We start from the raw sequence: 16,196 nt of genomic DNA on the forward strand, positions 1-16,196 counted from the left end.
CCGACACCACGACACTACCGACACCATGACACTACCGACACCATGACACTACATACACCATGACACTACCGACACCACAACACTACCGACACCACAACACTACCGACACCATGACACTACATACACCATGACACTACCGACACCATGACACTACCGACACCATGACACTACCGACACCATGACACTACCGACACCATGACACTACCAACACCATGACACTACATACACCATGACACTACATACACCATGACACTACAGACACCATGACACTACATACACCATGACACTACATACACCATGACACTACATACACCATGACACTACATACACCATGACACTACATACACCATGACACTACATACACCATGACACTACATACACCATGACACTACAGACACCACGACACTACCGACACCACGACACTACCGACACCATGACACTACCGACACCATGACACTACCGACACCATGACACAACATACACCATGACACTACCGACACCATGACACTACATACACCATGACACTACCGACACCATGACACTACCAACACCATGACACTACATACACCATGACACTACCGACACCATGACACTACATACAGCATGACACTACCGACACCATGACACTACATACACCATGACACTACCGACACCATGACACTACATACACCATGACACTACCGACACCATGACACTACCGACACCATGACACTACCGACACCATGACACTACATACACCATGACACTACATACACCATGACACTACATACACCATGACACTACCGACACCATGACACTACATACACCATGACACTACCGACACCATGACACTATCGACACATGACAATACAGACACCATGACACTATCGACACCATGACACTACAGACACCATGACACTACCGACACCATGACACTACATAAATCCTAGACAGGTAGCGCCATGATGATCGACAGGCGATGCCAGCCAAGCCATTCTCCCTCTCATCAAACAAACAAAACATACACGAAGACAAAAGCCAAAGGGGCCACACGTAACCATTTCACTTACCATCACCGATGGCTACTAACCCAAACAGGGTCAGTAACGTGAGAATGATTTGTTTTAAAGCCATTTCTTCAGCATTCCCATCGCATTCGGAGTGTGGTATTGTAAACACCACAGTCAGACCTAAACACACCACAAACCATACAGCCACCGCCAGACAGGCGAACTTCTTCTTCTTTGGGTTTTATTGAGAACTACAAGCAAAAAGGTGTATTGTCGCCTCCAAACGTGTGGGATGAAAATAAAAGACAAAAAGCCAGGCGAAGTGATGCAGACAGCGTAGTTAATGAAATGGGTGTGCATTCGGTTTTAAAGGGGTGCGCTCTTACTGGTTCCAGCCCCTTTCTTATGGTAGACCCGAAGCTGGACTGATAGGGTTGTCTGTGATGCAAATTAATATTCTAACTGCACTGAATGATTTTTGATAAATTCTACACGATTTAACAATTCGTGGTATAGGATTCAGATATATTACCTGACTGGACTATTTGTCACATAATGTATCAGGGCACTTACTGTATCTTTTAGTAGTATTTTAGGTTATTTGCCCTCATGATGAAAAAGCCACTGTGAAAAATGTTAACATTTTGGGCAAGTACCTATTAGAAGATTTTGTGAAAGATAATTTAGTCAAATTTACGGTCTAAGGCACTGCATCTCAGTGCTAGAGGCTGTCACTACAGACCCTGGTTCGATTCCAGGCTGTATCACAAACGGCCATGATTGGGAGTCCCATAGGGCGGTGCACAATTGGCCCAGAGTTGTTAGGGTTTGGCCGGGGTAGTACGTCATTGTAAATAAGAATTTGTTCTTAACTGACTTGCCTAGTTAAATAATAAAATAAACATGGTCAGGCTCATCAGGGATGCATTTGGCAGAATGGTATATCTCTCTCTCTTGCTGCTGTTACCACCTGGCCCTTTGCTAGTGCTCTCTGTTCTGCCCTGAAGTCTAATAGTGTCTGCTTGGTCTCTACAGACAGCAGTTGTATATCTAGCTGTTATCAAGCTGTCCCAATTAATCTGCTCATTTCTTCAGTGTACGCTAGCGTGCGCACACACACACGTCTGCTGGTCAAATCCTCCTTCTATCAAAGCCAGCCGAGCCATTTGGAATTGGACAGGGAGAAAGACATGAGAGGGGCTCAGCTCACTCTCTCTCTCTCTCTCTCTCTCAAAAGGAGAGCGGAGCTTGGCCTTTGATACTTGAACAACCCCCTTCTACGGTGTTAAAAATAACCAGCTCTTAATCTGACTGCATGGCCAGACAGACAGACTGCGGCATGGAAGGTATTATCTCTCTGGAGTTTGGTCAACACCAGCCACACACACACACACACACACACACACACACACACACACACACACACACACACACACACACACACACACACACACACACACACACACACACACACACGCACACCACACACACACTAATGCATGCATGCATGCACACACATGCGTGTGTCAATAAAAAGTTTGGACACACCTACTCATTCAAAGCTTTTTCTTTATTTTTACTATTTTCTACATTGTAGAATAATAGTGAAGACATCAAACTATGAAATAACACATATGGAATCATGTAGTAACCAAAAAGTGTTAAACTGTAAGGGCTGTCTGAAGAGAGAGTGGACCAAAACTCAGCGGAGTTAGTGTTCATCATTTAATATTTAATTGAACAATGTGAACACTATACAAAAACAAGAAAAGAGAAAACCGACAGCCAACAGTCCTGTCAGGTGCAAACACTAACAGAAACAATTACCCACAAAACCCCAACGGGAAAAACATGCACTTATGTGTGACTCCCAATCAACCACAACGAACTTCAGCTGTGCCTGATTGGGAGCCACACACGGCCCAAAACAAAGAAATACAAAAACATAGAAAAAGAACATAGAACACCCACCCAATGTAACACCCTGGCCTAACCAAAATAAAGAACAAAAAACCCCTCTCTATGGCCAGGGCGTTACAGTACCCCCCCCAAGGTGCGGACTCCGGCTGCAAAACCTGACACTGAAGGGGAGGGTCCGGGTGGGCCTTCTTACGGCGGCGGCTCAGGTGCGGGACGTGGCCTCTGCCCCACCCTTGGCGTCGCCCTCTTAGGTGGCGCACCTGGCCGCGCCGAAGGTCTGGTGGGCGACCCTGACTTCGCCCGGCTGGCGGGCGACCCTGGCTGCGCCCGGCTGGCGGACCACTCTGGCAGATCCGGCACGGCGGGCCACTCTGGCAGATCCGGCACGGCGGGCCACTCTGGCAGATCCGGGCAGGCGGGCCACTCTGGCAGATCCGGGCAGGCGGGCCACTTTGGCAGATCCGGGCAGGCGGGCCACTCTGGCAGCTCCGGGCAGGCGGGCCACTCTGGCAGCTCCGGGCAGGCGGGCCACTCTGGCAGCTCTGGCAGCTCCTGACTGGCGGCCGGCTCTGGCGACTCCTGACTGGCGGGTGGCTCTGGCGGCACCAGACTGGCAAGGCTGGGCTGACGCACTAGATGCCTGATGCGTGGGGCTGGTACAGGATGTGCCAGTCTGGGCACACGCACCTTAGGGCTAGTGCGGGGAGCTGGCCTGGGGCTCCATCCTCGCACCGCCAAACTGCCCTTGTGCCCCCCCAAAAAATATTCTTGGGGCTGCCTCTCGGGTTCCCTTACCAGCCGTGTTCCCCGGTCCTCGCCAGATATCCTCCGCTGCTTGGTCCTGGTATGGTGGGTAATTCTGTAAGGGCTGTCTGAAGAGAGAGTGGACCAAAACGCAGCGGAGTTAGTGTTCATCATTTAATTATTAATTGAACAATGTGAACACTATACAAAAACAAGAAAAGAGAAAACCGACAGCCAACAGTCCTGTCAGGTGCAAACACTAACAGAAACAATTACCCACAAAACCCCAACGGAAAAACATGCACTTATGTGTGACTCCCAATCAACCACAACGAACTTCAGCTGTGCCACACACGGCCCAAAACAAAGATATACAAAAACATAGAAAAAGAACATAGAACGCCCACCCGATGTAACACCCTGGCCTAACCAAAATAAAGAACAAAAACCCCTCTCTATGGCCAGGGCGTTACATAAACAAATGAAAATGTACTTTTTAAATATTAGCCACCATTTGCCTTGATGACAGCTTTGCACACTCTTGGCATTCTCTCAACCAGCTTTATGAGGAATGCTTTTCCAACAGTCTTGTTGGAGTTCCCACATATGCTGAGAACTTATTGGCTGCTTTTCCTTCACTCTGCAGTCCAACTCATCCCAAACCATCTCAATTGGGTTGAGGTCAGGTGATTGTAGAGGCCAGGTCATCTGATGCAGCACTCCATCACTCTCCTTCTTGGTCAAATAGCCCTTACACAGCCTGGAGGTGTGTTTTGGGTCATTGTCCTGTTGAAAAACAAATGATAGTCCCAGATGGGAGGGCGTATCGCTGCAGAATGCTGTGGTAGCCATGCTGGTTAAGTGTGCCTTGAATTCTAAATAAATCACTAACAGTGTCACCAGAAAAGCACCCCCACCCCATCACAAGATGGGAACCATACATGTGGAGATCATCCGTTCACCTACTCTGCGTCTCACAAAGACACGGCGATTAGAACCAAAAATCTCAAACTTGGACTCATCAGACCAAAGGACAGATTTCCACCGGTCTAGTGTCCATTGCCTGTGTTTCTTGGCCCAAAAAAGTATCTTCTTCTTATTAGTGTCCTTTAATAGTGTTTCTTTTGCCTGATTCACACAGTCTCCTCTGAACAGTTGATGTTGAGATGTGTCTGTTACTTGAACTCTGTGAAGCATTTATTTGGGCTGCAATCTGAGGTGCAGTTAACTCTAATTAACTTATCCTCCGCAGCAGAGGTAACTCTGGGTCTTCCTTTCCTATGCCGGTCCTCATGAGAGCCAGTTTCATCGTAGTGCTTGGTTTTTGCGACTACACTTGACGAAACTTTTAAAGTTCTTGAAATGTTCCGTATTGACTGACATTCATGTCTTAAAGTAATGATGGATTGTCGTTTCTCTTTGCTTATTTGAGCTGTTCTTACCATCATTTTACTTGTTCTTTTACCAAATAGGGCTATCTTCTGTATGCCACCCTACCTTGGCACAACACAACTGATTGGCTCAAATGCATTAAGAAATAAAGAAATTCCACAAATGAACTTTTAACAAGGCACACCTGTTAATTGAAATGCATTCCAGGTGACTACTTCATGAAGCTGGTTGAGAGAATGCCAAGAGTACACAAAGCTGTCATCATGGCAAACATGATTCCATATGTGTTATTTCATAGTTTGATGTCTTCACTATTATTCTACAATGTAGAAAATAGTAAAAATAAAGAAAATGCTTTGAATGAGTAGGTGTGTCCAAACTTTTAACTGGCACTGTACGCCTGTGTGGGTGCATGCATGAATGTAAGAGTATCTGTTTATGTATGAGCAGGAGTTTGTCCCATTATGCATTTCTCTGGAAAAGTAAATATACAGTAGGTCTGGGTGAAATATCTGCTGATAGCTCCTTGTAGAGTGGCATCCTGCCCCGGCAATTAAGACTGATATAAATCCAGGCATTCACAGTGCCAACTGACACTTACAAATAACATCTGAATAGAACAAATTAAAATCAAAGACAAAGTGAATATGCAAAATATGCAAAAAAAATATGCAAAAAAGATGCAGATTTTGACAATATTTTTGATTGTTTTGGATTGTAGGCCAATGCTGAAAAACTTAGCTGAAGACTACTCCACTGAACCAAAGGGATCATTCATTTGAGTCAAAGATGATCTATATAGTGTCTGGTGCCCTCTGGTGGACAATTATGCCCTTTTTCCAACCAGCATAACAGCTCATCTTTTAGTAGCCTAATTCAAATGTAATTTCAGTGTGAGGTGAGCAGTATACAAACACATTTCAACCATTTTAGGTTAATAAACATGTATCTATGGATAAATGAAATACCCTGTAATCGATGTAATGTTTTTTATTCCCTTAATGTTGAATGGTAGTGATGATAATGATAGTATTTCTACGCTGAAAGTATTGCATATATCATTTCAGATAAAAGACAAATAGAAATACATAAATATCTTAATATACATAGGTACTTTAACTTTGAGCAGCTTTTACAGTAAATTCAATGCTGGTGAAAGATACATTATTCTATTGTTAGATACAACTAATTCATTATCTCTGGGCATATACTATGATCATGAGTAACACATTATCAGGGTACTGTTTATGGTCAGCTCTAAAGGCTTCCAGGATATACAAAATCAATGAATATGTATAGATTCTGTATAGTGCATCAAAACAAATAAGGCACTAGCAAGACATTAACGACCTCTTGCAATGATCATTCTGATCATACATCACGCCTCACTGATCCAAAGGCGGCACGTCCATCCCCAAAGCATCACAGGATAAGGCTATAACAAGGACCAAACTCTGATGATCTCTGTGGGCCGCTAGGAGAAAACAATGTCCATGTTCTATGGAAGTCCTTTCAGTAAACTCTTCAAAAATCCAAGTCCTCATTTGTCTATGCTTATGCTTGTCCCATTCCCCGATCTCGCCAAATTAATATGCCAAAGCAAATGCATACAATTCTTCTATCGTATTCCTGATTAAATGAACCAGGCAGTATACAGAAGGTTGGTGAGGGCCTTTTAGGAAGAGGCACCAGAAATATGGGACACTGAGAGTCTTACATAGTAGCAAAGGATATAGATAGTCTCTATAAAAGACTATCAGCCCTATTGTTGGTGTGCTGGTTGTAGTCTTATGTTATGGTCTAGACGTCCTGCTTGTAGTCTGGAGTTGAGGCCTACAGATCCATTTTGAGTTTCTCTGTGGGGTAGTCATGGTCCTGGTCCAGCTTGGAGAGGGTCTTCCTGACACGGAGAGCTGTTAGGCGGGCTGGAGGGCTCTGGAACCAACACTCCTTCATTATCTTGGTAATGGAAGACAGGATCTGTACACAAAGAAAGAGAGAGAGACCCACCATAAAATCACACTGTTCTATCACTGTACGTACAGTAGAAAGTCACTATTATACCTTTACTATTGGTGGTGTGTGTGCACGTGTCTATACACTGACTGTACAAAACATTAGAAACACCTTCCAAATATTGACTTGCACTCCCTTTTGCCCGCAGAACAGCCTCAATTCGTTGGGGCATGGACAACAAGGTGTCGAAAGCGTTCCACAGGGATGCTGGCCCATGTTGACTCCAATATTTCCCACAGTTGTAACAAATTGGCAGGATGTCTTTTGGGTGGAGGACCATTCTTGATAAACACAAGAAACTGTTGAGCGTGAAAAACCCAGCAGCATTGCAGCTCTTGACATTCTCAAACCGGTGCGCCTGGTACCTACTACCATACCCCGTTCAAGGGCACTTCAATCTTTTGTCTTGCCCATTCACCCTCTGAATGGTCACATACACAATCAATGTCTCAATTGTCTCAAGGCTTAAAAATCCTTCTTTAACCCATCTCCTCACCTGCATTTCGCTACACTCGCAATAACATCTGCTAACCATGTGTATGTGACCAATAAAATTTGATTTTGATTTGATTAAAGTTGATTTAACAAGTGACATCAATAAGGGACCATAGCTTTCATCTCGATTCACCTGATCAGACTATGTCATGGAAAGAGAAGGTGTTCCTAATGTTTTGTGCACTCAGAGTATGTGCATGTGTTTGTCTCACCGGGTGGGAGTGCAGCCTGTTGTGCATACTGGGTCTTTGCTTGTCCATACACACCACCTTCTTCATCTCCTCAAAGCTGGGGTCAGAGGGCACCATGTCAAAGAAGGGTGGACGGTACTCTTCCACTATCCCTGGAAGAACAAACACAATCACAACTGATGAACACATGTTACATATACAGACAGTACCAGTACATCTACATCTTCATTCTAAAGGAGTCAGCCAACATTCCATCTTACATAATGATGACTGAGGTGGCAAGGATTTGGTGGGAAAACTACAGACACTGTGACACAGACACCATGACACTACCTACCGACACCATGACACTACCTACCGACACCATGACACTACCTACCGACACCATGACACTACTGACACCATGACACTACCTACCCGACACCATGACACTACCTACCGACATCATGACACTACCTACCGACACCATGACACTACCTACCGACACCATGACACTACCCACCGACACCATGACACTACCTACTGACACCATGACACTACCTACCGACACCATGACACTACCGACACCATGACACTACCTACCGACACCATGACACTACTGACACCATGACACTACCTACCGAAACCATGACACTACCTACCGACACCATGACACTACCTACCGACACCATGACACTACTGACACCATGACACTACAGACACCATGACACTACCGACACCATGACACTACCGACACCATGACACTACAGACACCATGACACTACATACACCATGACACTACCGACACCACGACACTACCGACACCATGACACCATGACACTACCGACACCATGACACTACCGACACCATGACACTACCGACACCATGACACTACAGACACCATGACACTACATACACCATGACACTACCGACACCACGACACTACCGACACCATGACACCATGACACTACCGACACCATGACACTACCGACACCATGACACTACCAACACCATGACACTACCGACACCATGACACTACATACACCATGACACTACCGACACCACGACACTACCGACACCATGACACTACCGACACCATGACACTACCGACACCATGACACTACTGACACCATGACACTACAGACACCACGACACAACCGACACCAGGACACTACCGACACCATGACACTACCGACACCATGACACTACATACACCACGACACTACCGACACCACGACACTACCGACACCATGACACTACCGACACCATGACACTACATACACCATGACACTACCGACACCACGACACTACCGACACCATGACACTACCGACACCATGACACTACATACACCATGACACTACCGACACCACAACACTACCGACACCACAACACTACCGACACCATGACACTACATACACCATGACACTACCGACACCATGACACTACCGACACCATGACACTACCGACACCATGACACTACCAACACCATGACACTACATACACCATGACACTACATACACCATGACACTACAGACACCATGACACTACATACACCATGACACTACATACACCATGACACTACATACACCATGACACTACAGACACCACGACACTACCGACACCACGACACTACCGACACCATGACACTACCGACACCATGACACTACCGACACCATGACACAACATACACCATGACACTACCGACACCATGACACTACATACACCATGACACTACCGACACCATGACACTACCAACACCATGACACTACATACACCATGACACTACCGACACCATGACACTACATACAGCATGACACTACCGACACCATGACACTACATACACCATGACACTACCGACACCATGACACTACATACACCATGACACTACCGACACCATGACACTACCGACACCATGACACTACCGACACCATGACACTACCGACACCATGACACTACATACACCATGACACTACATACACCATGACACTACATACACCATGACACTACATACACCATGACACTACCGACACCATGACACTACCGACACCATGACACTACAGACACCATGACACTATCGACACCATGACACTACAGACACCATGACACTACCGACACCATGACACTACATACACCATGACACCACAGACACCATGACACTACAGACACCATGACACTACATACACCATGACACTACCGACGCCATGACACTACCGACACCATGACACTACAGACACCATGACACTACCGACACCATGACACTACATACACCATGACACTACATACACCATGACACTACATACACCATGACACTACCGACACCATGACACTACCGACACCATGACACTACATACACCATGACACTACCGACACCATGACACTACATACACCATGACACTACATACACCATGACACTACATACACCATGACACTACCGACACCATGACACTACCGACACCATGACACTACATACACCATGACACTACCGACACCATGACACTACCGACACCATGACACTACAGACACCATGACACTACCGACACCATGACACTACCGACACCATGACACTACATACACCATGACACTACCGACACCATGACACTACCGACACCATGACACTACCGACACCATGACACTACAGACACCATGACACTACACACACCATGACACTACCGACACCATGACACTACATACACCATGACACTACCGACACCATGACACTACATACACCATGACACTACCGACACCATGACACTACATACACCATGACACTACCGACACCATGACACTACATACACCATGACACTACCGACACCACGACACTACCGACACCATGACACTACAGACACCATGACACTACCGACACCACGACACTACCGACACCATGACACTACCGACACCATGACACTACATAGACACCATGACACTACCGACACCATGACACTACAGACACCACGACACTACCGACACCATGACACTACCGACACCATGACACTACCGACACCATGACACTACCGACACCATGACACTACAGACACCATGACACTACCGACACCACGACACTACCGACACCATGACACTACCGACACCATGACACTACAGACACCATGACACTACCGACACCATGACACTACAGACACCATGACACTACCGACACCATGACACTACAGACACCATGACACTACCGACACCATGACACTACCGACACCATGACACTACCGACACCACGACACTACCGACACCACGACACTACCGACACCATGACACTACCGACACCATGACACTACAGACACCATGACACTACCGACACCACGACACTACCGACACCATGACACTACCGACACCATGACACTACATACACCATGACACTACCGACACCACAACACTACCGACACCACGACACTACCGACACCATGACACTACATACACCATGACACTACCGACACCATGACACTACCGACACCATGACACTACCAACACCATGACACTACATACACCATGACACTACATACACCATGACACTACAGACACCATGACACTACATACACCATGACACTACATACACCATGACACTACATACACCATGACACTACAGACACCACGACACTACCGACACCACGACACTACCGACACCATGACACTACCGACACCATGACACTACCGACACCATGACACAACATACACCATGACACTACCGACACCATGACACTACAGACACCATGACACTACCGACACCATGACACTACCAACACCATGACACTACCGACACCATGACACTACCGACACCATGACACTACATACACCATGACACTACATACACCATGACACTACATACACCATGACACTACAGACACCACGACACTACCGACACCACGACACTACCGACACCATGACACTACCGACACCATGACACTACCGACACCATGACACAACATACACCATGACACTACCGACACCATGACACTACATACACCATGACACTACCGACACCATGACACTACCAACACCATGACACTACATACACCATGACACTACCGACACCATGACACTACATACAGCATGACACTACCGACACCATGACACTACATACACCATGACACTACCGACACCATGACACTACATACACCATGACACTACCGACACCATGACACTACCGACACCATGACACTACCGACACCATGACACTACCGACACCATGACACTACATACACCATGACACTACATACACCATGACACTACATACACCATGACACTACCGACACCATGACACTACATACACCATGACACTACCGACACCATGACACTATCGACACATGACACTACAGACACCATGACACTACCGACACCATGACACTACAGACACCATGACACTACATGACACCATGACACCACAGACACCATGACATTACAGACACCATGACACTACATACACCATGACACTACCGACGCCATGACACTACCGACACCATGACACTACAGACACCATGACACTACCGACACCATGACACTACATACACCATGACACTACATACACCATGACACTACATACACCATGACACTACCGACACCATGAAACTACCGACACCATGACACTACATACACCATGACACTACATACACCATGACACTACCGACACCATGACACTACATACACCATGACACTACATACACCATGACACTACATACACCATGACACTACCGACACCATGACACTACCGACACCATGACACTACATACACCATGACACTACCGACATCATGACACTACCGACACCATGACACTACATACACCATGACACTACCGACACCATGACACTACCGACACCATGACACTACATACACCATGACACTACCGACACCATGACACTACCAACACCATGACACTACCAACACCATGACACAACATAAACCATGACACTACATACACCATGACACTACATACACCATGACACTACATACACCATGACACTACCGACACCATGACACTACATACAGCATGACACTACCGACACCATGACACTACCGACACCATGACACTACATACACCATGACACTACCGACACCATGACACTACCGACACCATGACACTACCGACACCATGACACTACCGACACCACGACACTACAGACACCATGACACTACCGACACCATGACACTACATACACCATGACACTACCGACACCATGACACTACCGACACCACGACACTACCGACACCATGACACTACCGACACCATGACACTACCGACACCATGACACTACATACACCATGACACTACCGACACCACAACACTACCGACACCATGACACTACCGACACCATGACACTACCGACACCATGACACTACAGACACCATGACACTATCGACACCATGACACTACATACATCAGGATACTACAGACACCATGACACTACATACACCAGGATACTACCGACGCCATGACTCTACATACATCAGGATACTATAGAAACCACAACACTACCGACACCATGACACTACCGACACCACAACACTACCGACACCATGACACTACCGACACCATGACACTACATACACCATGACACTACCGACACCACAACACTACCGACACCATGACACTACCGACACCATGACACTACATACACCATGACACTACCGACACCATGACACTACCGACACCATGACACTACATACACCATGACACTACCGACACCATGACACTACCGACACCATGACACTACCGACACCATGACACTACATACACCATGACACTACCAACACCATGACACTACATACACCATGACACTACATACACCATGACACTACATACACCATGACACTACCGACACCATGACACTACCGACACCACAACACTACCGACACCATGACACTACAGACACCATGACACTACATACACCATGACACTACCTACCGACACCATGACACTACAGAGACCATGACACTACCGACACCATGACACTACCAACACCATGACACTACATACACCATGACACTACATACACCATGACACTACCGACACCGTGACACTACATACAGCATGACACTACATACACCATGACACTACCGACACCATATACACCATGACACTACAGACACCATGACACTACCAACACCATGACACTACCGACACCATGACACTACATACACCATGACACTACATACACCATGACACTACCGACACCATGACACTACATACACCATGACACTACAGACACCATGACACTACCAACACCATGACACTACCGACACCATGACACTACATACACCATGACACTACATACACCATGACACTACCGACACCATGACACTACATACACCATGACACTACATACACCATGACACTACCGACACCATGACACTACATACACCATGACACTACATACACCATGACACTACAGACACCATGACACTACATACACCATGACACTACCGACACCATGACACTACATACACCATGACACTACAGACACCATGACACTACCGACACCATGACACTACCGACACCATGACACTACATACACCATGACACTACATACACCATGACACTACCGACACCATGACAATACCGACACCATGACACTACATAAACCATGACACTACATACACCATGACACTACAAACACCATGACACTACCGACACCATGACACTACCGACACCATGACACTACATACACCATGACACTACCGACACCATGACACTACCGACACCATGACACTACACACACCATGACACTACCCGACACCATGACACTACCGACACCATGACACTACATACACCATGACACTACCGACACCATGACACTACATACACCATGACACTACATACACCATGACACTACATACACCATGACAGTACATCCACCATGACACTACCGACACCATGACACTACATACAGCATGACACTACCGACACCATGACACTACATACACCATGACACTACCGACACCATGACACTACATACACCATGACACTACATACACCATGACACTACCGACACCATGACACTACCGACACCATGACACTACATACACCATGACACCACCGACACCACAACACTACCGACACCACGACACTACCGACACCACGACACTACCGACACCATGACACAACCGACACCATGACACTACCAACACCATGACACTACATACACCATGACACTACCGATACCATGACACTACATACACCATGACACTACATACACCATGACACTACCGACACCATGACACTACATACAGCATGACACTACCGATACCATGACACTACATACACCATGACACTACATACACCATGACACTACCGACACCATGACACTACATACAGCATGACACTACCGACACCATGACACTACATACACCATGACACTACATACACCATGACACTACATACACCATGACACTACAGGCACCACAACACTACCGACACCATGACACTACTGACACCATGACACTACATGCACCATGACATTACATACACCACAACATTACAGACACCGTGACATTGGACACCATGCACTACAGACACCATGACACTATAGACACCATGACAGTACAGACACCATGACACTACAGACTTTATGACACTACAGACTTTATGACACTACAGGCACCAAAGCATTACCGAAACCATTACACAACAGACACAAACGATATCGTGACATGACTGACACCATAAAACAACAGACACCATGACACTACAGCAATCGTGACACCATAACACCACAGACATCATGACACTACAGACACTGTGACACTACAGACACCGCGACACTACAGACACCATGGCACCATAACACCATGACACTATAGACATCATGACACTACAGACACCATGACACTGCAGACACCATGACATTACAGACACCATGACACTACAGACACAATGACACTACAGACACCATGACACTACAGACACCATGACACTAAAGACAACATGACACTACAGACATCACGACACTACAGACATCACAGCCACCATGGCACTACAGACACCATGAACTACAGACACCACGAAACTACAGACACCATGCCACTACAGACACCATGAACTACAGACACCACGGAACTACAGACACCATGCCACTACAGACACCACGAAACTACAGACACCATGCCACTACAGACGCCATGACACTACAGACACCACAACACTACAGACACCGTGACCCTAGACACCATGACACTATGACCCCACAGACACCATCACTAGACACCACAACACTACAGACACCACAACACTACAGACACCACGACACTACAGACACCACAACACTACAGACAACATGACACTACAGACAACATAAAACTACCGACACCATGACACTACAGACACCATGCCACCACAGACACTAGACACCATGACTCTACAGACAATATGACACTACAAACACCTCGACATGACAGACACCATGACACAAGAGACACCACCGACACCATGAACTACAGACACCACGGCACCACAGACACCACAGACACCA

General features: G+C 46.6%; 1 protein-coding gene and 1 pseudogene across 1 annotated transcript in view; both read right to left on the minus strand.

Moving 5' to 3' along the window:
* acv1b (Activin receptor type-1B) overlaps window positions 1-1,393 on the minus strand; it is a 32,147-nt gene extending 30,754 nt beyond the window's left edge. Inside the window, exon 1 of the mRNA XM_045695173.1 lies at window positions 1,050-1,393. Within this exon, the coding sequence (XP_045551129.1) occupies window positions 1,050-1,113 (64 nt within the window). The 5' untranslated portion in view covers window positions 1,114-1,393. The remainder of the gene's footprint in view (window positions 1-1,049) is intronic.
* A 4,627-nt stretch (window positions 1,394-6,020) lies between these two features.
* Window positions 6,021-16,196, minus strand: part of LOC123727345 (serine/threonine-protein kinase receptor R3-like) — a 47,432-nt pseudogene continuing 37,256 nt past the window's right edge.

This window comes from Salmo salar, chromosome ssa15 (genome assembly GCF_905237065.1).
Source record: "Salmo salar chromosome ssa15, Ssal_v3.1, whole genome shotgun sequence".
Lineage (NCBI taxonomy): Eukaryota > Metazoa > Chordata > Actinopteri > Salmoniformes > Salmonidae > Salmo > Salmo salar.